General features: G+C 38.2%; 1 protein-coding gene across 2 annotated transcripts; it reads right to left on the bottom strand.

The window, feature by feature from the left end:
* LOC117289631 (carbonic anhydrase-related protein-like) lies at window positions 1–27,793 on the bottom strand. 2 transcript variants are annotated; one of them, XM_033770839.1, is made up of 9 exons: window positions 27,608–27,793; window positions 22,406–22,600; window positions 21,727–21,774; window positions 19,647–19,771; window positions 12,726–12,821; window positions 9,330–9,392; window positions 3,425–3,476; window positions 3,073–3,185; window positions 1–1,156 (listed from the first exon to the last, which is right to left on the bottom strand). In XM_033770839.1, the coding sequence occupies exons 1-9, from the start codon at window positions 27,786–27,788 to the stop codon at window positions 1,022–1,024; spliced, it is 1,008 nt and encodes a 335-aa protein (XP_033626730.1). In that variant the 5' UTR covers window positions 27,789–27,793; the 3' UTR covers window positions 1–1,021. The 2 variants fall into 2 exon arrangements, with proteins under 2 accessions (XP_033626730.1, XP_033626731.1); XM_033770840.1 differs by lacking the exon at window positions 27,608–27,793 and adding an exon at window positions 25,924–26,138.

Here is a 27,793-nt window from a genome sequence, read left to right as displayed (position 1 = left end):
TTTAAGTGGCAACAGATTGTGACACAAATATTTATTAGCAAACAACACATACCTCTGTTTACACAATACTGACTAAACATTGCAGTTCAGGATTTTTAAAAACCCTTTTTTAATCTAGCTCTTATATACATAGTTGTTCATCAATTGAGGATACGAACATTTTATCAAGAGAAGCTCTTTAAAAGTGCACATAGTGGTAAAAATACAACTTCCAAATATTTCAATAAGTACTTCATAGGTGAGTTTAAGCAGCAATTATTAATACACCCCAAAAGGTAGAAAATGAACTCACGGCGTCACTTTGTATACCGGTAACATCACAACAACATAAGGCATGCAAATCAGAAATATCGTAATGGCGATTTTGATGGTAAATTCATGCCAATATAATTTAGCGCCAATATATAAATAAAAAAATTCACATTTTGATCGACTAAGATAGGCATAATTCCACCACTTGTGGTGACCAGAAACGTCGTTATGGCAATTCGGGTGGTAATTTTGTGCCACTATCTGTGCACAACACGACGCAAACAAAAAATTACAAAAAAATAACGTGAATTCTAATGATATTAAATAACAATTCCTCTTGTTGTAATTATCTCGCTTTGCTCGACTTGTACATTGTTCTCGTGACATTTGGTTCATGTTTTGTGGTGAAACAAATAAAGTACCAATAAATACTGTGTTATATATTGTAGTTGTTCCTATACTGTCATCATTAAATTAAACCCGATCGGGATTGAAAATTACATTAATCATTGCAAAATTATAATATCACTAAATTTTACTGTTCGGTGTTTTGTTTCTCATTTTTTACTCTTTGGAACGAAGCTCGATTTAGTGTTGTTCATTTTGTTTTCTTCTTCAAACAAAGTCCAATAAATATATACAGCATTGCAGTTGTTCATAGTGGCACAGTCATCCTAAACCCGAATTGGGGTATATATTACATTAATCATTGCAATAATTATACCAAATTCAGTTGTTATTTTGTAGGTGTTTTGATTTCATAACCTTCTCATTGGAACGATGCTCGGACTACGCGATCGTTGAGGGGCTGAGTGGGCCGGAAATTATCCACTAAGAACCCATCGTCATCGGCGGCTGGGTGTGCTCCTTTCGGATAATTCTTCAGTCTTCGGAACTCCTCCATCTAAGAATAAAGATCATATTTATTATGGAAAGTTGATTTTGGTTTGACCCAATCACACCAATGTGTGTTAGCACTTAGTACTTTCCTGAGCTATTCTAGCAGTGTCTTACCAACTACACCACAGAGATTTCCCATCAGTAGCTTCGAATCCTATTGTTGGCAGTGGGTACTGCAACGATTTAAATTTCAATCTATTATATAATTTTGGTTTTACCCATTACCGATGTGTTTTTTATTGATAGCACTATTCAGTATTTTTCCAGAACTCTGTGGGAAAAAAATCACAGGCAAAGAATAGGCCCTTCTACTCGGGATGGATTCGAGCCCTAAACCGTTGCAAATCTAGAGGAGTGTCTTCCCGATTAAAGACCACCGAGATGTCCCGGTAGCTAGAGGCAGTTCGCTATAGCACCGGGTACCGCAACGATTAAAATATACAAATTATTATGGAAATATTATTCAAAATGCGTGTGGTCCAAAGCTCGCTATCGAATAAAACATATCAAACATAAAAATCGAGTTGTATGACCTTGTAATAACTGCGCATGTCCGTTGACCTGTACGTGATGTCTATATATCCACATCCATAATAGCTTCTAAGTATGTGAAGAAGAAAAACACATCTGCGCAATCTGGAATTCTTCATCTTTCCCCGCAGATAGTCAGATGCCAGATTCTTAACCTGTGATCGACCCCTAAAATTTGGCAAGATTCCAGACCAGTTGCCCTTTGTGCTGGTGGTGTTAATGTCTCCAACACCGTACTTTTTTGTTCACTTACTATATGGGGGCGATTTCACAAAGTAGTGTCAGGACTCTTTGGGACAATTAAACACTTTTGGCTTGTCCAGTATTAGGACGAGTGAACCGTCCTAACTCGAGAACTCTTTCTCAAATCCAGCCGGCGTCTTCATTCTTTACAAAGGTTTAATTTAAAATCAATGTTTTCTGTCCTATATATAATGTTCATGCGAAAATTCATAAAAGATAATAATAATTACAATTTACCCGAATTCTTAAGTGTTTCCAAGGCTCAATCGACAATGGCTCAACCCTTTTTGATATAAGAGTCGTTTTTTACTTAAGCTACGCCAAATCGATTAGTGGTTTATGGTTTTCGGTTTGTTTTTCTCCGAAAGATTTATCGGCCTTTACCGATAAATGATATGTGTTTGTTTCGCGTGTCGTTAAGCTACTTGTATTTTACGATCATAATCGCTTTGTTATGGCATTTAGCGATGGATTATATATGGGTTTATTTTACACGATGAATTGTAGTAAGGTCTTACTCTTAACCGAACGACCGTTTATGGATTCTTTTAAAAATTAACAAAGTTTCAAACCATTTTAAGAGTTTATTTTCGTAAACAAATAGTTAATAGTCTGACGTTTCGACCATAATTGCAGAACCTTCCTCAAAGGCTAAAAACGACAACAAAACATACATTGAGACGTAACTACTTTAATTGTTTTTATATCATTTACCATGAACAATGGTCTGTTCATAGTCTATTTGTATAATTTAACATGGTTTAGTGTCCGACAACCTGTCTCTATCTCTAATCGTTTTGTGGTTTAAACAAGGATAATTTTACTCCTGCTGTGTGCAGTAGTCTTATTCGCGTACTGGTGGATTATCTATAGATAACCTCTAATCGTTTTATGGTTTTTACGTGGATTATTGTTTTACTGTGCAAATTGTCTCAATCGATTTATATGGTATTTTGTTTTGTTTTCACAAGGCTTATAACACTCAACCTGTCTAACTCGCTAACCGTGTTATGGTTTATACGCGGGTTATTGTTCTACTGTGCAATGGTCTCAATCGACTAATATTGTATTTTTCAGGGTTTATGTCCTAAAACCTGTCTAAATCGGTAATCGTTTTACGGTTTATACGTGGTTTATTTCGCTTACCTGAGTATGAGAGATCGTGAGTGGGTATCTAAACAATATCCATGTGACTTTCTCGTTACAAGGTGGAGTCGTCAACGAACCTTTGTAGGACCAGAAATCTCGAAGCATGGGATCTAGTAAAGATAAGAAGACAAATCATATATTTAAAAGGAACTAGGAAATCCATTTCAAATTTCAAATGTCTTATGCAAGTCTTCTCTTGAAGTACTTTTATTATTTAATAACGGTTCTCACAATGTGTTGATTCAACACTCCAAAATGTTGAAGTGTTGTTTAAACACAAGGCAAGGAAGTGCCAAGTGGACCCCGAGGAGCCCCAACCAGACCCCGGGAGCCCCAAAGCTATGCTTACCGGGGAGCAGGCAGATCGGGTGGAATGGCGTAGTCACTGACAAGCTCTTGCCCTGCCAAAACAATAATCACAACAAAATAATAGAGAACCATCACCGTGAGAATTGAAAGATATAATCATAAATTTAACAACATTCGGGCAAAGAAATCGCAAGATGTACAAACATTTATAACAGATTTAAATCGTTTCTACTCTTCCCTTATTATTTAAGCGTGGCCCCTTTAAAGGCAGTGGACACTATTGGCAATTACTCAAAATAATTATCAGCATAAAACCTGACTTGGTAACAAGTAATGGGGAGAGGTTGATGGTATAAAACACTGAGAAACTGCTCCCTCTGAAGTGACTAGTTTTTTTTTTCGAGAAAGAAGTAATTTTACACGAATTTGATTTCGAGACCTCAGATTTTGAATTTGAGGTCTCGAAATCAAGCACCTGAAAGCACACAACTTCGTGTGACAAGGGTGTTTTTTTCTTTTCTTTTATAGTTATCTCGCAACTCCGACGACCAATCGAGCTCAAATGTTCACAGGTTTGTTATTTTGTGCATGTGTTGAGATACAGCAAGTGGGAAGACAAGTCTTTGACAATTACCAATAGTGTCCAGTGCCTTTCAGTTCTTGTTATTAACCACAAAGAGGGCAGAAACTTAAAAGCGAAGAAAAAAAAACAGAGTTTCAGCCAGGAAAGAAGCAGGTGCCTCTGCTGTTTCCCCTCTATACGAAAGGAGAGATTTATGCTAAAGATAAAAGCAACCCGGCAACAGACGGTAGAGAAATGGCAAACAGCTTGGAGTTCTGTCGAGTGCAGACCATAACTGTTAATCATGTGGAGACTCCAAAGGAACTTTCTTTTCCCCTAAAGATTTCAAAACTATTTTGTGACCTTTGTGAACTTACTACGGATACTGCGGCTGGACGGTTGGTCGTTCACGAAACATTGGTATTGGCATAATATGATGGTGGTGTGTTCCACAACTGATGACCGGGCTGGGATGGTAAACAGACCGGGTTGGTGTACCGGGGTTTAGGGCCCATCTAACGGTCTGAGACAAGCCAGACGTTCCCGGTCGCAACAGGGTCAACTTGGCCGAAAGAAATACGGAAATACACGTCCTACGGCAGAGGACTTTAAAACCTTTTCGTGAAAATGAGTAAGCTTTTTATGTTCTTCCCTCTCCCTCTAGAGGACTTTTTAAAGTAAATTGTTTGATCAGATAGATGGATCGGGCTTGGCGTGTGATATACCTTGATTTATTTACTATGCCTTTTTCTTCTAGCCTTTTCGAGATATGGTGGACTATATAGCTGTGCATTGTATGGTTTGGCTGACACAGACAACCTAAACTTTAATAGTGTCCATGCCATCTCAAAATGGCTTATTGACTGGTAACTCAGTGACTCTTTATCAAATCAATAGTGTTCCAATTGAATTCCGCTAAATAAATCACCATTCCAGTGTTACTTCGGAAGATACCAACTCAGCTAAAGTGGTGCGTATGTTTTCCATTATGAATGCTAAGAGTTCTCAGTTTCCAGTGGATCACCAACCCACACCGAAATGCAACTCCGTCCCCGACTTGTTCGCAAACAACTATCTCCCTCTCTCTCTCTCTCTCAACCCATGAGAGGGAGGCAATAGTGTCGTCTTTGGAGTAATTGAATAAAAACGGAACAGTAAGAGCACTTTCAAACAGTCCTAAAATGATATGAAAGTGTTCCCCTGCCTAAATTAGCTCTCTTTCACTCCCAACCCTTTCTCTTAAGAAAATATCTTCCCAGTTAATGTGGAGTGCGGTAGGCGCTGTTAAATAATGCGCAGCAACGTTCCCTATAGACAACCGGGCTCTACTTTCCACACACTATAGGTTTCTAAAAGGCTTGATCTAAAAGTAACCACTTTCAACCCGTCCCCGCTCAATGTTTCTCCCCCCATTAATCAAATAAACAGCAAATTAGCGAGATTGTTTTACAAGAATAGCTGCCGCCGTTGCAACTCAAACATGGACTGATCGTGGCGTTTCAATGGCGAGGACAGTGTTTTGCGGAACTATCGTAATTAAGTTTACGCCCATAGCGTGAACACTGCATGCATGGACACTATACTACGCTACAGCCCACTCTCAGTTTGCAGAGATCTGCCCTCGCCATCTTGAACTGGGGGTAATAGAAACAGCCACTAATGAAACACACGATTAAATTAATTTCATTTCAATTTGAAACCTAATACGGGCCTTTTAACAGTATGTGCATAGTCAAAATGCCGGATAGAGGCCCATCCGATTCATATTGGCGCAGTGCCATAGTGTCAGTGATTCAATAGAAGGCAACGGCATATGAAAAGGAACGTAGTGAGCAAACGCGCGTGATTTGGTCGCCCCTTGTTCACATGTATTCAATGCTTTATATAGGTTTTTTATATAATCTATTCACCGAGGGGAACAAAATCATTTCATAGCAAGCTGACAGGATATCCGGGGTTCCATAGTGATACCACGATAGAAGACGAGTCGTAACAGGATTCAAGTATCATTTACACGGGTTCTTTGTCACCATTTCTCCCGTGGTCTCTGTTCTCTCTACGCGCTCGCTAGTTTTTCTGTTATCATCGATACGCTGAAAAGAGAAGTACGATGTAATAAAAATGTGGAAATGAGTCTATACACTTTGAGATTTTCTTAATTGCCATCACTGTGTCATTCATTGAATTGTTTATCAGCACGAAGGTGGAGACTAGCTAGCATCTAAGTTACAATGCCACAACCATTCCCGATTCAGGCGCTGTTTTTGACACAATAGCTAGTTCAACGGCAATAAGGCGTGACCAGACGCGTGGAATGAAAAGTGTCTATCTCGCGCAATGAATTTTACATTGGACTCGCATTACAATTATAACAAGGTAAAAAGTACAAGATGACTAGGGGGAAGGGTTGGGGGAAGAGGGTGTTTCTATGGAGACTGCGAGCGAAGAGCACTTTCTTAAGGAAGTAGCTTTTAACCGTTGATCGAGCCATTCAAGACTGTGTTGTTGAACGTCTTGTATTCTTGGTCGTAATACATTTCTTTTCCTAGTCACTACTCTAGTGCCTAAGATGTTCTAATACCGACTCACCCGCTCACATCACTTGATGAGTGTTCACTTACAAGCCTGTTGCTCACTTTAAGTCACACTCTCACAAAATTTAATATCAGTCATTCATTATTTTGATGAGAATTTCCTCTCACCCTCTCTCTATTTATTTCTGTAAGAGGAAGACGTTTCAGATCATCTAAATTGTTGCATTGTGTGCGTAGTACGAGTCAATATTTCCAGGTAGCTAAAAGTGCAGGGCAGTTCGCCCGTTGATCGCGGCCGTGTAGCCGTAGGGTGTGCTTGGGAGCGTTGGCCGGAATGCGTGGCTGACGGGCGTTTGTTATTTAACTCTCACCACTATACCATACGTTTCCATCTTGATCCTAGATCCTAATGTAATATTATTTTTCATTTATTTATTGTGAAGTCATTGCTACATTTTTTTCTCCAAACAATGACATTTTAAAGACACTGGACACTGTTGGTAATTGTCAAAGACCAGTCTTCTCACTTGGTGTATCTCAACATGCATAAAATAACAAACCTGTGAAAATTTGAGCCCAATCGGTCGTCGAAATGCGAGCTAATAGGGAAATAAAAAACACCTTGTCACACGAAGTTGTGTACTTTCAGATGCTTGATTTCAAGACCTCAAATTCTAAATCTGAGGTCTCAAAATCAAATTCGTGGAAATTTAATTATTTCTCGAAAAACTACGTCACTTCAAATGGACCCGTTTTTCCCAATGTTTTGTTCTATCAACCTCTACCTATTACTCGTTACCAAGTAAAGTAAGATTGAATGCTGATAATTATTTTGAGTAATTACCAATAGTGTCCACTGCCTTTACATTTCCACGGAGTACTAGTTCAATAACAAATAAGTGGATTATTCAAGAAATTGTGCCACATTGAACAGTTTGAATATATCTTTAAGTAAAAATTTTGTTGAGAGTTTGTTGAGGGCTTTGTACATTGCAAGTTGAATACAAAACGTTAGAATAACATGTAATAAATTGCCCTTTTAAGACAGTATTTTACACATGTGTCATAAAAAGAAACTGACTCAAACTTCTTCGGATATTTACCTCTGTGAATTAAATGACGCTTTATTGAAGTGTTTCGCTATAGAAAAAAACACAGTTTCGTAAAAAACAGAAATTCACATTATTGTTTACTTCGGTTGCAGTGTTTTCATGCAGTTGTTATAGTCTTGATACAACACTGAACATCTTAGATATCTGACTGTTTTTTTATCCGTCTCGCAAACTCAAATGTCTGGATTTGATCTTTTGTAAACTTTTTGTTAAGTGCAAAACGTGTGAAGAGAAATAAAAGAATAAGAATTCTCGAGCTCCAGATTGAAAAATATGTACATGCCTTTCCCAGTCAATAAGACGTTTGAGTGTTACATGGTTGGTTTCTCCCATTTGCTGTGATTATTTTGAAAGGGTTTTGATGCTGTTTGCTTTTGGCCATGACATGAATCCCTACTGTGAATAAAGATCTAGGCATATGTGTATAATTTACCTTTAGAAGTTTTAGCTTCATTAGTCTTTAAGTTTTTGATAAAAAAAAGTGAAAATCACATGTTTTCAGGAGAGTCGCGTAAATACGGTATTATTTCATTATCTATGTTGTACATGCTAAAATATTACTTGTCTCCTGAGACGACAATTATTTTCTTGACATTGTTTTATATTGTTCATAAAAACTTCAGCAAGTTTCATTTTAAGGGAAGCTTTCTACCATCATTATCTACCTGTGGATGTTGTGTTTTGTGTCCTATAAAAAGTACCAAAACCCTTTAACGGGAAAGCAACTCAGAAATGCACGTTATTTTGTGTAGCTCTATTTTCGCCACTGTACAGGCAAGTCATGTTCGCCAATCTCACACACTGCTCGCTACCATGGTCCCTTTACTGCCATGTTCTGTTCCCCTAAGTTATGTCTGGTCTCAAGATTGTCTATTATTAGCTATACTCAACATTTACTGCCTAATAAATATGACTTTATTATGATGATGATTTTTTAATAATTGGATCTCCAGTCAGTTCTGTTTTCCTTTTAAATCCGGGAAAAGTACATTGCTTAAGCCAATAATGAAGTGCGCAGATATATAAGACGTGTGTTATTATGAGGCATGGCGTTTTGCGGTTTGGAGTATAAATCAGCCAGCTTCGTGGCCTAGATGCCTCTTGAAGAAAGGCTATAAACTGCGCCCCGGCCGTCTTATTGATTTTTCGTCAAAAAATATAATTGAGAAGAAAGTCTTGTTTGGCCGAGCATTCTGTTTTAGCACTCAGACAGGAAGAAAGGCCCTAAATCGCCGTCGGAACCTTGTAAACACTCTACAGTCGAGTTGTGCGATCAGCCCGGCCTCCGGGGCTTGCAAATGCAGCGTCAGCGATCGGTGCAATCGTTACGGTCGCCCGGGTGCAGTCAGTTTCCTTCAACTGCTGAAAACCTCGCTCGCATTCTCTCTCTCCCCCTCTCTCCCTCTCTTCCTTGCTCTCGCTGCTTCGGAAATAGAGAAATTTCTCCTAAGGCAGGACTGCCTGCCTGCGGGTCGTAATGCCCCGATCTCGAGCTCAGAAAATTTAATTACACAATTCACGTGCTTGGAGGCCGCTGGTCATGGTTAAAATGAAAAACGAAGAGATACAGAATTGGAAAACAGAATCTTTAGAAGAAGAAAGAAAAAAAGATGTTCAATAATTATGATCGGCTCCCACCATACGCCTTAAGGGCGAGTAGTGTGGGAGCATAGTCAGGTCTTCTGTAATAATAATACAAATCGGCTCGCCTCAACAAAACATGGAAGTCACACGTACCTTGCATTGCACTGTTTCAAGATAGTCCGTTAAAGTTCGTAAACCGACGTGCTCCCGGCCAACCTACAAGACATCAAAAGACACAATATTAAAGAAATCTTGAGTATACACACTTAAAGGCTAGATGAAGACAGTCTTACTCTTATTAAAGCTACGGATATCTGCAAGGGACAATTCAAGAGAAGTGGCGGTTGATAAACACACACACAAATAAAAACACACTGATATGCCATGAACTATTGTATTGTGACTGTTGTTTGGGAGTGAATACAGCAATAATAAACCCGATGGAGAAATGTCTTGACATCTTGGAGCCTTGCAGGAAGTGCCCTTTTATACGGTTTGCTCCTTCGAGTGCCAGGACAATAAAGGAGCCCCAGAGCTTCGGGTGAATGCAAGCGGCGTTCGTGTTGTGAAAAACCTTTAGCAAGAGAGGGACATGAGCGGTCCGTACTTTGCAGCGACGCTTCGGCGGCTGGCCCACTTACATCAAATCACACCCAGGACTTTGCCACAAAAAAAAAAACATGGAATACTTCCCTTTTTGTTGTTGGATTGTTTTATTGGGATGGGGTGTAATGGAAACGATACCTTTTTCCTGATTTGCCCTGTTTTTAAAACTATGTGTGGAATAGTGTCGTCATCATCTTTTCTTCAGCTTTGTGGTTAAATGTGGTAAAAGGTATTTTAATCACATAATGTTTTAGATTGTTATAGAAAAAAATTATCTCAGGTAAAATTTACGTTTATTCTAATGCCTTTGCCTTATATTATCATGGTATCTCTGGCAACATAAGTAATAATAAAAACAAATTAGTACTATTGAAGAAAAAAAATGGAAAACGACCATAAACGAGTTGTGTCTCTTTATTGTATAGAACGCAAAAAAGAAAAAAAAAAGATATGTCAATCTGACGATCACGATTTTTCAATAGAAAATGGTCGTATGAACGCATGCATCTCAAATTTCAGATTAAAACTTCACAAAAAACACGATCAGCAAAAAAAGTATATAGGGGATATGTGTTTCACAACAGCTATGTCACAGTGACTTTAAAAAGAGTTCATTCCAACACAATGCAGATCCAAACAACAAAATGTCAACCCGGAATGAGAGGACATTCATCTCTTACTGTTCCAAGACAGAGGCCTGAACTTTGACTGAAAAAAGGGTCCAGCGTAGAGTTACCTTTTGAATCAAAATGCCTTTCCCGCGGTTTTAAAAGGTTGCCTGGCGCGGTTTCCATAGAGCCCGGTGTTATGTGTCGAGCATCATGCGCGAATCATTTACCAGAGTATTTATAATCTATTTAAAGATCCTTACAGGGGGTAAAGGACTGACTGGGGAACAAAAACCGGAGAGGAATTGTTGTTAATTTTTACTTGAAAAATACAAATTGCCATGGTGATGGTCGTGCCCTGGGAATTGACGGCCTTTTGGCAAATCTAATTAGAGGGGTTTTGAAATGATACAGTTATTACTAAAAACCGGTTTCCTTAAAGATCTGGGCCTGTATTCGATTACTACCAGAGGCTGAAACACTATCTCCTACTCGGGTGAACACACCGCCCTCTATATTCTGGAAACAAAGATGTCAGTGATATTCCCAAAGAACGTTTTTTCCTTTGTGAGACGTTTTTTTTTTTTCCTGAAGAAAATTGCTGTAAACAATTTAATGACAGTTGTGATCTGGGATCCAAGTTGGGGCAAGGCCGTTGTACTCGATTTCAACATTAAGGTGTATTACATGCAAAGCGAAACAGCTTTAGACGTTCTTATCACACACACAACAAACTTCCGGATCAGAGGGCCGATTCATTATGGATCAGTTTGACCCGGAATAGGTGCCAAATGACCCGATTCGGTTAAAACTGGGCAATCGATTTAGGTTTCAGGTCACTCTTAAACTCCGGGTCAAAATGACGCAGAAATGGATCAGGATCTCGGGCATCCTGAATTTACATAATGTTTAGATTTTAATAATTGTGTCATGCCATGTATTGTGTCATGCAATGTCCGTCCGTCCGTCTGTCTGTCTGTCTGTCTGTCTGTCTGTCTGTCTGTCTGTCTGTCTGTCTGTCTGTCTGTCTGTCTGTCTGGTTGTCTTGTCTGTCTGTCTGTCTGTCTGTCTGTCTGTCTGTCTGTCTGTATGGCTGGGTTTTTTTACAAGCTTTTGCTTACTAAAACGGCCCCGTACTCTATTTATTAATTTTTGTTTACTCTCACTTAAATATAATGTTTTGCTTTACTCCGTAAATACATGTAACTGTCGTTATTCTTTTATGAGAGTATGGAAAAAATGTATTTTTGAATTGAATTGAATTGAATTGAATTGAATTGAATTGAATTGAATTGAATTGAATTGAATTGAATTGAATTGAATTGAATTGAATTGAATTGAATTGAAGTGAATTGAATTGAATTGAATTGAATTGAATTGAATTGAATTGAATTGAATTGAATTGAATTGAATTGAATTGAATAATGTAAGCAGCACGTTTACTCAGTTATACATGTTGGAAACGGTTAATTGCCGAAGACAGTCGGTGTTTAATCTGAAAGCCGCCAAGGTATAGTATTTTGAAGAATCATATTGGAATCTGAGTGTCTGTAAGAGCCTGTCAAACACAATGACGCACAACAAAGAAACGATACAAATTTGGTTACACCCCTAACAAACTAGGATGTGGCAAACACAAACGAAGCACCAAGCACTAATGATGAACAACACACCAATGGTGTGCCAACACTGATATAGACCTTTATCACGCTGTGACCATCTTGATTTTACTTCATTCCAACTCATTGTAACCAAACTGAGGCTGGACGAAATAATAGTCTGGTGCCATGTTTGCGCAATGAATTGACAGAGTGATAAAGGTTTATAGGCATCGAAGACCATCATAACACCAATGATGGACCAAAATCAATGATAAGCCAAACATGAACGATGCACTGAACACAAAATAACAACACCAATGATGCACCGACCAAAACCAAAGATGCACCAAACTCCAAAAATGCACCAAATACCAATGATGTACCAACAATTTTCATTTCTTATCTGCTGCTTTATTTTATTGTCACACCATTTTGAGTAAAATTATTTCAATTTCAATGTGCAATTTTCAATGTGTAAATTTAGTATTTTTTGTATTACCAATTGTATTGGCCTCCTATTTTATTTCATTTTTTGTTTATTAATGTAAAATTGTTGTAATTCAGCCTTTGTGCTGTGAGGACAGTTTTTTAATAAACCATTTTACATATCTATATATCTATCTAACAATGGTATACCAACATCAAAGATGTTGTAAACTCCATTGATTCACCAGATACACTGTATAAACCCACCAACGATGCACAAAACACTGAATTCACACTGAAATAATTACCTGTATGAAGAGAGCGATAATAGCTATACCGTCATCTCGACCCATGGCCTCCTCCACGGTGTCATACAGGCGACTGTTCCAGTGAATCAGATGAAGCTAAGATCAAAAAGAAACAAAATATAAAACAAATTTTTCAAAAATGTATTAAATTATTTCCTTTGCAAAAAGGGGTTATTTGCCAGACGTGGTGTTACTATAGCAGGGTCCTTTTTGGAGGCTACAAAGATCAGGCCATCATAACTGTTTCCAATCAAATCAACAAAATATAAAAACAGGTTTAAAAAAATGTATTCATTTATTTCCTTTGCCAAATTTGTTGTATTGACTGACGTTTCTAAATGGCAGAGTTTTTTTTTCGGAGACTACAAACGGCCATTAATAGTTTTTTTTTTTTTTTTTTTTTAAAGCATTTATACCACAGGTTGGTTGTTAAGCAGTATGTGGTGATGACAGCTTAATACATTTTCTCATTTATATCCATTATAAAAATGTACTTCCTTACATCTTTTATAACACGTTCTTGGCTTGTTTCATTGCTTCTAAAGACATAGTAGTTGCTATGTATAGATTATGCGGTTTAATATAAGTTTAATTGACATAATTATTATAAATAACAGTTACCAAGATAACTCACCGCTACATCAGTAGTTTTCAAATTGTTATTCATAAAATGCACACACACAAGATGTACACCCATGATTGCTGGCTGTGCACCAGCGTAGTGCACAAAAATCTAAACACAGCACAATGAATTGTTTAAAAGGTCTCCGTTTTTCCTATAATTATCTGACGGTATACTTTTTAGTCAGATAGAGTTCAATTTTCCGGAATTTGAAAAAAAAAAAAAGATACTCTTCCGTTCTCCTTCCGTTATCCTTTAAATCTTCTTTCAACCAGTAATTGTTTACAATTATTTGAAATATGATGTACCTCGATGGCATTTACGAAGCCTTCTGTCGACACGTCGCAACGGCACCATTTCCTTGTCTTTAAAGGGCAAACATTCACTGTCTTTGGTAACCGTTCAAGCTTCTCTCAAAAACCATTGTAATATCGCACCAATTGGGAGTTTTTAATAACTGTTTCCTAAATGCCAAATAAGAGACAGAGGGTCTTAATTTCAATGTTTACTACTCAGAATTCTCTGAGTTGAATGCCTGAAAGCCCCTCTTTGGGCGACTGTTAAATGCCATCCATATATAAAAAAAAATGAGAAGAGCATAAGCAAACTTCAAACACCGTGGTTTATTGTTTCTTTGCTAGGCTGCATCGATCCGGAGCATCGAGTGACTTGGTGATGATTGTTTCAGACGCACCTTAAAAACCCTCTCTGTAAACAAACTCCTTAAATTGTCCCCGCTAAACCCTTCCAGGGGAATCAAAACCCTTAAAATAGACGCGAAATTCCCCATCGTGAAACTGTCTTGTCTAAAGTACTCTTTCTGGTTTAAAATGTCAAGCTTATGCTGTTCGCCTCTAACGCATCTGTTAAACTGAACTGTGAGCTTTAGATGTTAATTCAGCAACCGTCAACCCTTAAATGCTTTCCTGACTCACAACTTATTGGCAGCCCTGACACCTCTCCCAAAATGTTTCCAAAACATTGACAGTTTTCGAGTTGATACAGGGACCCCAATGGGTCGCATTGGAAGTGTAAACATGCTCTTAAATGGTGCACGCCAACCCCAAGTAAAAAGTGAGTAGGTTTAGCTTGTCACTACAGGGGCAAAGTCTTCCCGTAGCGAGGCAATGTCACTTGGTCTCCCCGCCAAACTCGCTGTCACTCACTCATCAAAGTCTATGCTTTCTCTCCCATCACCCCAGTCAATGAATGCCTTGTTTTTGTGACACCCACTGCGGCCCAGGTGTGCAGATTGCCAGATTCCTGCCCAATCTAACCTTGTGTTTCTTGCTGTCATTTCCCACAACATCTCAAGTTAAGCACTGGTAGTATTTGTCCTCCGGAATATACAAAAAAAAAACTCTCCTCCCCCACTTATGTAACTTGCCAGGAACTAACCAACAATTACTGGTACCTTATTCTTTCAGACATAACAGGTTGTTTTGCCAAAATTCTATTTTACACCACTTGAATCATTCCCAATTCAGAGATGAAGTGTGGATGCGACAGTTCTAAAGCGAAAGCGACAAACAAAAGATCAAGGATTTGCGAATCTCGCTTTAAAGTGTTTCCCGCGGTTTTTGTAAAAGCAGACGATTGACTGTAGCGCACAACAAACCTATTTCAAGTGATTCCAGGTGTTTATTTAGCAGGCGTGTATTTTTTATTTTTGTTGAACCATCTGCTAATTTCATTATTTGTTGAGTTTTTTCTTAGGTTCTAAATATATTTTTTTTCTAAAATCGACTTCTCAGGACATTTCGAGTTCCTTTGAAAATCTCTCAAACTTGCATAATTCTCAATCCAATTCAAGTCAACATTAATTCCATACTAAAAAGTATGTTACATTTTTAGCAGAGTAGTGTTTGCCAAAATGTTAGCATATTTTTTTCATTAAAAATATTATAAGCAGAATAATAGCACCGAAAGAAGACGGAGGGAAAAGTTAATCGTGTAATACCTTACCTTTAAAATATCCAGTTAAATAATTACTTTATTAGATTATCAAATTTCGTTTCTTTAAAATAATTTCTGGAATGTTATTGTATGTTAAGAAACATCATTATGTGAAACAATAACAAAATACTATTAATTAAGCCTCGCACCACGCGTCCTGTGAATTTTGCAAGCCTTTAGATAATTTTAAAGGCAGTGGACACTATTGGTAATTACTCAAAATAGTTATTAGCAGCATAAAACCGTTCTTGGTGACGAGTAATTGGGAGAGGTTGGTGGTATAAAACATTGTGAGAAACAGCTCCCTCTGAAGTGACGTAGTTTTCAAGAAAGAAGTAATTTTCCACAAATTTGATTTCGAGACCTCAACTTTAGAATTTGAGGTCTCGAAATCAAGCATCTGAAAGCATTTTTTTCATTCATATCTCGCAACTTCGACGACCAATTGAGCTCAAACTTTTACAGGTTTGTTATTGTATGCATACGTTTAAAAAAATAAAGTGAGAAGACTGGTCTTTGACAATTACCAATAGTGTCCAGTGTCTTTAAACACGGGCCTTCTGCCCTGTTCCTTTCCTACCGCTACACACAAGGTACCAAGTGCCTAATGCGAGATTTATAGATTTACATAAAACTTACACAGTTTGAAGATAATGATGGTAGTAAGCTTCCCTTAACTTCTCATTACTTATTGAGGTGCTATATATAGTGTTTGAGAAATTAGTAAAACAATGTCAAGAAAACAATTTTCGTCACGCAGGAGACGAACATTATTTTAGCATGTCGGCCTTCAACGTATTTACCAGGGCCCAATTTCATAGAGCTGCTAAGCACAACAAATTGGCTAAGTAAGAAGTTTCTTCCCTGTTAAAAAATATCGAATTACCATCCAATTATCTTTTTGTTGTATATTGCTAGTAACTGGTGTTCAGCTTTTGTTTCCAAATCCTGAAAACCACGTGGAAACGTGGTTGGTAATTCTGTTTTTATCAAGGCAAACATTTCATGCTAAGCAAACTGTTGTGCTTAGAAGCTCTATGGAATTTGGCCGAGTGCTGGTAAACACCAATAACTTCCTGAGAACGTAACTTTACTTTGTGATTTTCACTTTTTTCTAAAAATCTTGAAGACCAATGAAGCTGAAACTTCTACATTAATTATATTAGTTGACTATACATCTTGATTCACAGTGAGTATGGATTATATTGCCGTAGCCCCAAACAAAATGTATTAAACACCCTTTAAGAGCAGACGGACTCGGTAACAATTTGAAAAAGCTCAACAGATAATAGAGAGAGCGGGGAGAGGAAATTAGCAAGATGGCGAACCCATTTTGTACTTCCCACCCTTCTAGACACGAAACACCCGTCGCCCCTATGAACTCATCCCGCTCTCAGAACCGTCCACTTGTAACAGTTGGAAGCCTAAGGACCTACAAACTACGAGGCTGAGATAATTCTCGTCACAATCACACAAGAAAGAGAAGTGCAATAAAATCTTGAAAGAAGAAACAAAGGAATAATCTTTAAAACACGACACTCTTTTTTTATTTTTCTCACTCTCTCACTCTCTCTCTCTCTGTCTCTCTCTCTCTCTCTCTCTCTCTCTCTCTCTCTCTCTCTCTCTCTCTCTCTCTCTGTCTCCCCCTCTAAACTCCAACACGGGTCGCGCAAAGCGACTCTTAATAAGTTATATTCCCGCGCTGGACCCAGCAGCTATAGCAAAATTATGACGGTACACTCACGTTCGATCTACCCCAGTATTCAATAAAACATTGCCATGTCCCCGAGTGTAGCCTAAAACTATTTCTAGCACACAATATTAATACTTCTTCTGTCTTGTGTTCCAATTACCCATACAAGTGTACGGTCATATCCCAGGCTATAAAACCATAATATGAACGGACAGCAAATATTACATGTTGTTCTACTGACTTGCACTTGTTGTCCTCAGGGGTATGCGTCCGGTTTTCTTTTTTTGGGAGAGGGGGAGTGAGAAAATTAATAGGCGAAGGTAGGCCCCTGGAAGCAACGGGTGTTTGTGTGTGGAAGGAGGGGGTAAAAGAAGTGTAGATTGTACAATCACATCTAGACAAAATATGTAAGTTTCTACTTCTAATTAAATTCAAAGTGAAAGAAATTAAATGACGCGAGGGGCAGCACGCATAGATTGGAAGAGACATGGGTGGAACGGGCACGCGGTGAACAGGAGAAAGTGTACACCCACGGCGAGTGTGAGTTGAAATGAAAAAAATTAACCTCTCGTGTTTGTATGTCAACAGATGTAGGTTTGTCGATAGCTATAACATTACTCTGTTATATCTTCCGCAGGATCTCGCGATACCTGCAAAGTTTATTCAATTTGGAGGCTGCCTTTAAAAATGTGTGCCTTCGGGTTGAGCATGTTTAAAATTGTGAAATACTTATTTCAAAAGGCCTTGGCACACTCGTAACTCCAGAACCAAGAAGTACTAAATGCAATCAAGTGACCCTTCTAATCAAGTAACCCCCCCCCCCCCCCATGTCCACAAAACAAACATATTGGACGGTACTGGTTACAACCAAAACTATATAGTACAACATTATAGTACACACACAAAACAGAGGATAATGTAAATAATCACAAAGTTGCTTTAGACAGAAAAACCGGTTGGGTTTCCATTCTAGTTTGTGGCTAAGCAGAACATAATGCTTTTTTGTTTTATAAGCAGTTTCAATTGATGACATTGCACCTGAACAAAACTGGTTTGCCAAACAACAGTCAGTAGTGATCCAGTTGTAACCCGGAGTTTGGCTATAAATGAAGTGACAAAGAGTCCATGACTTGTGCTAAAACAACTCTTATTTCAAATTTCGCAATTTTAAAAGCTGTTGTCATTTTACTCTAGTTATAACAGATTATCATAGTATGACAAGATTTAGTTGAACAGTAAATTGATCAGTGATGATCAATGTGAACACATTAATTTGAAAACATAGAACTTTGAGGGGAAAAAATAAAAGATTCAACGACAATTTCTCAAGACGGTATCATACGACAAACGCAGCTAGGTGCAGTTAATTCCATTAAAAAAAAGGGTATTCATTTTACTATGATTAATACTTTGATTCTCTGAGTGTCAATTAGGTTCAGTAAATGTATTTCAATGATATCGATTGACCAGCATTCCAACCTATACGATTTGATGTGTGACCTGATGTCCGTGTTGTGATGCAATACGATGGAATCATAAGAGGGCGCTAGACTATTTTTGCAGTCGACCAATAAATTCAACTCGACATCTCTGCAGCCCTTTTCGAAACCACGGCTTCGGCTTTGGATTCGGCTTCAGGCCGTCTGAAGCCCTGAACACGTATACGCAAAGCACGCTCAGCATGTAAAAAAAACAGTCGCGGGGCAAATCTATACTGAGCCAAATCTGGAGCAGAAGCCATGGGTTCGAAAAGGGCCTTTAATATGTCACTGCTCGCTCAGAGATCGATTTCACAAAGAGTTGGGACTAGTCCTAACTTAGGACTAGTCCTAGGAGATATACAAATTGCATGGATAGTCCTTATAGTTAGGACGAGTAACTGGTCCTAACTTGAGATAAGACTAACTCTTTGTGAAATCGACGGCAGGTAATGAAAAATCGCTGCTAATTGATGAAAGAGGGCGCTGACACTAAACTATGGAAGTCTAAATCAATCGTCAAATTTTGAACTTCCAGTCGTCACAAGAGGGCGGTATTTATATTTAATGGTAGCACATAATCATGATCGAAACCTTGACGTTTAGCTGAACTCGTGTCTTAAAGTTTCTAACTATAGATCGAGAAAAGGCCACACTGTTCTTTTCAGAACTAACACGACTTAAAGCCATTGGACACTTTTGGTAAACAGTATTGTCCACGGCCCACACTTCGTGTATCACAACTCATATAAAAAATAATACACCTGTGAAAATTTAGGCTCAATTTGTCATCGGAGTCGGGAGAAAATAACGGGGAAGCCCACCCTTGTTTCCGCACGTTTCGCCATGTCTGACATGTGTATAAAATAAATCCGTAATTCTCGATATCGAGAATTGATATTGTTTTAATGTTTTCTCAAAAAGTAAAGCATTTCCTGGAATAATATTTCAAGAGAAGTATTTCACCATTACCTTCTGTAATCCCCTGTAATTTTTTTGTACATCTGTGAACTTTTTTTTTTCTGTACCGAAACTGTATAATGGATTTAAAAAGAGACATTCACATGTGATTACCGCAGACCTCTATTAGTCGGTCAAAAAAAACATATAATCTTATGACGGTAGAACCATGATAATAATCTATTTAGATGAACAATTGATATAAAAGGTACCTCCATGGGGTATGCCTTGCCGTTCACTGTGTGTTCAGAGCCCCTGTCGTCTTCTCGGCCCCAGTGGAACGTAAACTCGGCCAACTCGTACGCTGAGTCTGGTGCCAAAGGACCTCCTGTTAAGACTGAATGGAAAGAGATGGGTGTTTCAGTCAGTTAAGAACATTGTACACTTATTATTAGCACATTACTTTGTAACGAGCAATGGACAGCTGTTTTGTTTTTTTAACATTGTGAGAAAGGCTCCTTCCGAAACTTAGTGTGTGGGAAAAGAGGTTTCTCACTCAATATTAAAATTCATCAGGCCTGAAGCCTTTTAGGCATCAGAAAACACACAAATTATGCAACAATTTGCAAGTTTTTTTAAAGGCAGTGGACACTATTGGGAACTGTCAAAGACTAGCCTTCACAGTTGGTGTATCTGAACATATGCATAATATAACAAACCTGGTGAAAATTTGAGCTCTATCGGTCATCGAACTTGCGAGATAATAAAGAAAGAAAAAAACACCATTGTCACACGAAGTTGTGTGCGTTTAGATGGTTGATTTCGAGACCTCAAGTTCTAAATCTGAGGTCTCGATATCAAATTAGTAGAAAATTATTTCTTTCTCGAAAACTATGGCGCTTCAGAGGGTGTCGTTTCTTACAATGTTTTATACCATCAACCTCTCCCCAGAGAGTGGACACTATTGGTAATTACTCAAAATAATTATTAGCATAAAACCTTAACTGGTAACGAGTAATGGGGAGAGGTTGGTAGTCTAAAACATTATGAGAAACGGCTCTCTCTCTGAAGTGGAGTAGTTTTCGAGAAAGAAGTAATTTTCCACGAATTTGATTTCGAGACCTCAAGTTTAGAATTTGAGGTCCCGAAATCCAGTATCTGAAAGCACACAACTTCGTGTGACAAGGGTACTTTTTTCTATCATAGTTATCTCGCAACTCCGACAACCAATCGAGCTCAAATTTTCACAGGTTTGTTATTTTATGCATGTGTTGTGATACAGCAAGTGAGAAGACTTGTCTTTGACAATTACCAATAGTGTCCAGTGTCTTTAAAGGATTTGGGTACTTTTTGCAATATAAAACACAACGTCAACATATTTACATTAAACTTACACCGTATGACGATAATGATAGTAGAAAGCTTTCCTGAAAATATCACTTGCTGAGGTGCTGTAGTTTTTTAGAAATGAGTAAAACAATGTCATGAAGATACGCTTTTACAAGCTAAAATAATTTTCGTCTCATGATCACTGAGACGAAAACTAGTTTCTTGACATTGTTTTACTTATTTCTCAAAAACTACAGCACCTCAGCAAGTAATATTTTCAGGGAAGCTTTCTACCTTCATTATCTTCAAACTGTGTAAGTTTAATACAAATGTGTTGACATTGTGTTTTTAGTACATTGACCCTTTAATGAGCAATTGAGCATGGTATTTTTATGCATAATTGTGTTGGTTACACCAAGTGAGAATTCTGGTCTTTGGCAATAACCAAACGTGTCCTGTGCCTTTAGACACAGTTGAACAAAAATGTAATTCCAACAGGTTTTATTCCACGTACTGCACTTCTTTGAAACTCATTGCTTGGTGTATGGTTCCCTCCATGCATCATGCAATCTGATCTGAAGAGGAATATCAATTCCTACTTTCAGCTTCCTAAATATTTTTTCAAAGGCAGTGGACACGTTTTGTAATAATATTTGTCAAAGACCAGTATTCTCAATAGGTGTATCCCTAGCATAAAAATAACAAATGCATGGACATTTTTAGTCAAAGAAAAACACCCTTGTCGCACAACTTTGTGGGCTTTCAGATGCCTAAAAAGGGCTTCAGGCCTGAAGTATTTTATTAGGTTAAAATAATTATTTGAGGGACAAATTACCTTTTTAGAGAAGGAGCCGTTTCTCACAATGTTTTATTCTGCCAACAGCACTCCATTGCTCGTTACCAAGTTTAATTTTTTAGTTAGTAATATTAACAAATAGATCACTAAGTTTTCCTCTCATTTTCACAAGGACTCTGACTTGTTGGACCCGTTTGTCAACTGATGAATCCTAAGAGTGAACTTACCTGATCTTGGCGGTGGTTCGGATTTGCCTAGGCCTGCCATGACTCCATCTAGAAACGAGAAGAAAAACATATTAGACAGTCAAGTTAGATCAAAGGTTATTAGGCTGTAAGAGTGAACACTTATAGAGCGCCGAATACTCAAGATTTGGAACTGGGTTTGGTGTTTTTGGTTTTAGAAATTAAAAATTCCTTAGCCGTTGATTTCGGTAAGCAAAATGTTGTTTTGTTATCATTTGTCATTGTGTGCACTTTGAGGCTTAACAAAAGTGAGGGTGGAACATTCAAGCACTTTCGGTCGCCGGCTAGAGGAGGCGCCCTTTAAACACGTTATTTTCAAAACAGTTTAAGAAAGGTTTGAAAGACAATGAGTGAACTCTATGCAGTTACAACTATGTCGACCTATATATATATATGTAATTTTGGCTGGTAACCTGTTTCAATACTTTCAATACTAGTGTGCTTTCACAGGCTTTACGATGGGCCCAGTTTGCTAACAGCTAATTATATTTTCACCATTTGAGTGGCAGGGTCCACTAGTGCCCCACTCTATTTAGTAAATAAATTTGTCGAGCAAAATGTTCTGCTTTAATAACAGCCTTATGCAATTGGGCACAGACATGTTGCTGTTTACAAACAACACTTGAGTGTTGCACTATGTGTCTTTTCTCTATGAACTAACCTGGCTTGTATTTGACACTGATCTGCACTGTGTTTCCAGTATTGATCATCTCACATTCACGGCACAGAGCGTAGTCTGCATTCAAGCTGGGCTGATTGAGGGCGCTGTCGTAAACTGACTGACGGGAGTTGATGTTGATTGGGGACTGGCAGTCGCCGCGAGCTTCGGGAAAATGGAGGCCCCATTCTGCTGTGCCTGTATAGAGGGGGGAAATTGTTTAGAAGGTATAAGAAGGTGGGTAGTAATGTGGCCAAAAGAGAGAATGAATGTGAAAAGGTGGTATAAGGGCTACTAAAAGTGAGTAGGGGAGGGGTAAGTTTGGGAGAGGGTGAAGTGGTAAGATGGCGTTATAGAGGGGTCAAGATGGTGAGATGGTTGGAGGGTTACTTAAATGGTGAGTAAGGGAGGGGTAAGTTTGGGAGAGGGTGAAGTGGTTAGATGGCGTTATAGAGGGGTTAAGATGGTGAGAAGGTTGGAGGGTTACTTAGATGGCGTTATAGAGGGGTTAAGATGGTGAGAAGGTTGGAGGGTTACTTAAATGGTGAGTAGGGGAGGGGTAAGTTTGGGAGAGGGTAAAGTGGTAAGGTGGCGTGTAAGAGGGGTTAAGATGGTGAGAAGGATTGAGGGTAACTAAATGGGGAGTAGGGTAGAGTCTGTAAGAGCCATGCGTATCAAGTATCACCTTGATCTACCCAACGATTACAGCGACGACGCGTGTGGCGGCGCTATATATTACAACGTGTATTTCAAGATCATCAATGACCGCTTCACCGGGTAGCAGAAATAACGAGAAGTTCTCCGAATTGTAGCTGCTATTCATTATTTTGACCGTCACCTTTATTGAGAATGCATCACCTCTGTTGACTTAGTTATGATAAGTAATTTACCTGTATCTTCTTTCTTAGATAATGATTTATAATTGAACAATGTTTATAAACGAACACCAACCAGCATAAAGCGCACACCAACTACGTCAGAATAAGCTAATGAATTACGATATTTGCCTACTTTAATTAAATACTGCCGAAAGGAGAATCGTAATTTCCAATTATAAAATGGCAACGAAACATTTGTATGTTGAGCTCAATGAACTCTCATTGTCTTTAGACATTGCCACTACTAAATTTATAATTGTTACAAAATAGGCCTAGATACAAAATACACACTTTCAATTCAGCGACCTGTTAAAACAAAATCGAGCATTTTCCTCTACCGAGACACCTAATTAGTCAAAACTGACCCTGGTCAGTGTCCCCCGTGGGCCTTGACCATAGTTTGTGTCAAAAATCACATAGAAATGGATAAAAATGTTGCTGAGTCCTAAGTAAAATTATCTTTGAAAAAAAAGAGAAAAACACCTTAAGGGTGACTCCAGTCTGACCCAGTTATGGCTCACGCCCCTAGGACCCGTGAGTTCGCAAGAGTGTAACATTATAACACAACAAAACAATAACACACACACACAACAATTAAACAAAATATAACATAAAGAAATTTGAAATTGTCACATCTCTACATTTCATACTGGTTCAATCCAAAAGTGTTTGGGAAACCCCATCATCAAACACTCGCTTCTGACAGGAATGCATGTTCAATATTCCGTACATTAATATTCTTATTAAAGAGTTCATACCCAACGGCTATTTTATGTCACTATTGATTGATGGTCCTGTAGAGGTTTTGGTTTTTCTTTAGTATCCTACGTGGTACTACGTAATATTTGAGGTATTTTACATGATTGGCAGTCACTGACAGTGTTCAGGTTATGTGTGATCGACCATCATACAAATCTGGGCTTATTCCGCTGTGCCAGTCATAATATGAACATTTGTGCAAATTCTTCATGTAAACTCTTTGTCCTTTATTTGGTTGTAACAACCAGAAATCAGCTGTTGTAACAACTGAAATCAGCTGTTTTAACAACCGAAATCAACTGTTGTACGTTTGGTTAGTTTTTGTTCTTGAAATGTTCCCGAATGGTTACGACTTAATTTCAGAGGGAAATATTTCATAAAATAAAAACAAGAAATGATTTTAGTGTGAACTTTTTAATCGGATAAGCTGTCATCAGACTAAAATTTAACAATACAAGGATTGTTTGTATTTAACAGATGGAAATTTGCATCGGGGATAAAGAATTATTAATTTTGGTTGTACACCCCTATACACGGATGTGTGTCAGCACTTTATACTCGGCACGTTTCCGAGCTCCGTGTATTCTTACCCAAATACATTTTAAAGACACTGGACACTATTGGTAATTGTCAAAGACAAGTATTCTCACTTGATGTATCTCACCAAAAACAAACCTGTGAAATTTTGAGCTCACTTGGTCGTCGACATTGAGAGATAATAGTGAAAGAAAAACACCCTTGTCACACACATGAAGTTGTGTGCTTTCAGATGTGTGATTTCGAGACCTCAAAACCTAAATCTGAAGTCTCGAAATCAACATTCGTGGATAATTATTTCCTACTCGAAAACTACGTTACTTCAGAGGAAACCATTTTTCACCATGTATTTTACTATCAACCTCTCCCCATTACTCGTTGCCAAGTAAGGTTTTATGCTAATATATATTTTGAGTAATTACCAATAGTGTCCACTGCCTTTAATTACACAACAATAACATTACGGAAAACGTTAATCTAATATAGCATGAATATATTTTAAGTAGGCTTTATCAGATACAACCAGATGTTTACAGTTCTGCTAATTGGTATTCCACATTACATTGCAATCAACAGTTATTTTATTGAACCACGTGTGTTAATGTTATGCACAATTATTTCTAAGCAAGATAACATTACCTTATGATCGAAATCAAAACAAAATGCTGGAAATTTAACATAATTACTTTCTTGTGAAGCACATGTTCTGTTAGTGTGTTTAGATTTATAAGTTTGTAAATCAGCATCAGTGTTGGTTTAAAATAATATATAAATTTCACATAATTAATATTTTGTTAACCACATTTTAACCCCGATGCAAATTTGACATAAATTACACATGTACTCTTTTATAGTAACTGTGTTGAGATATTCCCAGTGAATATATCAATCATACATTTACCATGCAGAGGTTAAATCGTAGTCTTACCAACAGCGCTAAAGGCTGTATTGATTTAAATTTCAGATCAAATACAACGCTGTTGACGGTAAATGGTCGCTACAAATCTATTCAGATATCTTCGTGGTGGCGTAGGCCTAATAATGGTTTTAGATATCACCATCCACTACGACAGTCTCGCTGTGTATATCATGCACAACCCAAGGCTAATCCAAACGGGAGATAATTATTGTTACAGCGCTGTGCCTGGGTGTGTTTCCAGCTATTAGAAAAGACAGCGTTGACTTCGTATTATGGTGCTGATAATGCCAAGGCGACATCGCTGCTACAGTAATGCATCACTTCGCAATGGCGCGCAAACAGTCCATTTCTAGAAACACAGATGTGGAATAAAGATTTGAGATGGCAGACTGTGTTAGATTCTTAACATTAAGACAAAAATAACGTACCGTCGTTGATGTATCGCCAATCAGCGCCTTCGGCCTCTATCTCCTTGTCAACAGCAGACATAGTATGCATTTTGACCACGTGTAATGAGTGAGCTTTTGTTTTAAGCGAGACGGGGAAAAAAAGCCCGGGAAAATCCAGTAAATTTAGGACTATACGTAGGCGGATGGTGTGTGTGACTGCCAGTGAGATGCACACTGCGTAAGATGACGATGCGACGGAAGTAAAATGAGATTACCCCGGCGACTGCCCAGAAGTCATCTCTTATGTGTTGCCATGGGAACCGGGTATGGTATTTCGTTAGATACAAAAAGCGCGCGGAGTTGATGGTGAGATCGTCTGCTTGTTGTCGTCGTGGGGTATTTGTGGCCAGGCGTTTAGCTCTTGCCTGGAGTAGCTGTTTCCTATACACACTGCGTGTTGTATAGTCTAGTATAGTCAGTTTGCATATCAGCCCGTTTATATAATATTTACTTTCATTTATCCCGATTGCAGTGTTGATTATGCGGAGTGGAAAGTGACCCTTGCACCAAAGTTCGGGTTCCTGTATCATTATTGTGTTGTTTGTGATCTGATAACCTTTAGGAGCCATGCGTTGCATGTTGCGGCATCGACTGCTCTTATATACAGACGTTGAAATAGACGTTTTAGACCGATTCACTGCGTAATTATAATCTCATAAAGAAGAACTGTTTATTACTTCGGGAAACAATGTTGTATTGAAACTACTCTGTTGGTTGTCTAGCCCACCTTAGAACGATCTCACATTTCGTTTATTTTGTTTTGCTTCCACATTCCGCAATGCACATTGTTCAATATTGTTAGGGGGATCCTGGTTTTTTTTTCACTGACTTCTAGATACGTATACCCTGTTTAGACAGTACTGTATAGACAATACTGTATAACATAAACATGTTTTCGAAACGTACAAACTTACGACTAGGACTTGCATGTACTTGCACGTACGTGTGTGTGTTCAATGTTCAATCGAGGCAAAGTCTGCCTCGAGTGACGTCACAAAAGGGGTAGGCGGAGTCACCCCCAAACATCTATTTTGAAACATATAAATCGTTACAAACACTTACTAACAAAATTATTTTATTGTTCATTAACATAATTATACTCTTAATGTTTGAAGAAAAAAGTTATATTTCCAGGTGACTTTACATCCATGAAAGAGTTAGAACTCAATACACGTTTTACAATAAAACCCCAAAACAGCTTTAAAAGTACACTATTGATGTCACTTGCTGAAGAGAAATAAACATTATCCCGTTATAAACAATTATTTCAAATCAAGATGCTGCCATTTTGATCCAGAAGAAAAAAAGCATTGTAAGTGTAATCAAACTGGACACGTTTGGAGTTATTGGTCAATACCATAATGTTTGACCGCGTGAGGGCGCTTCCAACGGCGAATTTTCTTTATACACAAATCAATAACATTCCTCGCAAGACAAGTTGTCCGCCGTGTTACCAATCTCCATGGTATAACCATTGGTTTGTATTGTGACATCACACTACTAGCAACTACAAACGACTGACTTGCAGTTTTAAGACCAATCTTAGGCCCCTTATTTTCAAAAAATCTTATGTCAACATTACATGTGCAGGACATAGGCAAGTGAAGGTTGTTGTTTCAATGTCAATTTGAAGGTTTGGGTTGACCAGATCTTGTCTACTTACATTTATATGCAGTCTTGCCGTCCGGTAGGAAATCCCGAAACCGACGATTGCAGATATTCTTGATGACCGACAATCTCATCACAGTGCTCATGGCAGGTCGAGACTGAAGTCGACGCTTATGAATTTTGCCATAAATCTGACAGCGACGGGCCGACATATTGGTAGCTGAGCTCGGGCACATGCACT

Source organism: Asterias rubens, chromosome 4 (assembly GCF_902459465.1).
Source record: "Asterias rubens chromosome 4, eAstRub1.3, whole genome shotgun sequence".
In the NCBI taxonomy this organism is placed as follows: domain Eukaryota; kingdom Metazoa; phylum Echinodermata; class Asteroidea; order Forcipulatida; family Asteriidae; genus Asterias; species Asterias rubens.
The sequence above is the reverse complement of the archived record's forward strand: the minus strand, read 5'-3'. Positions and strand labels throughout refer to the sequence as shown.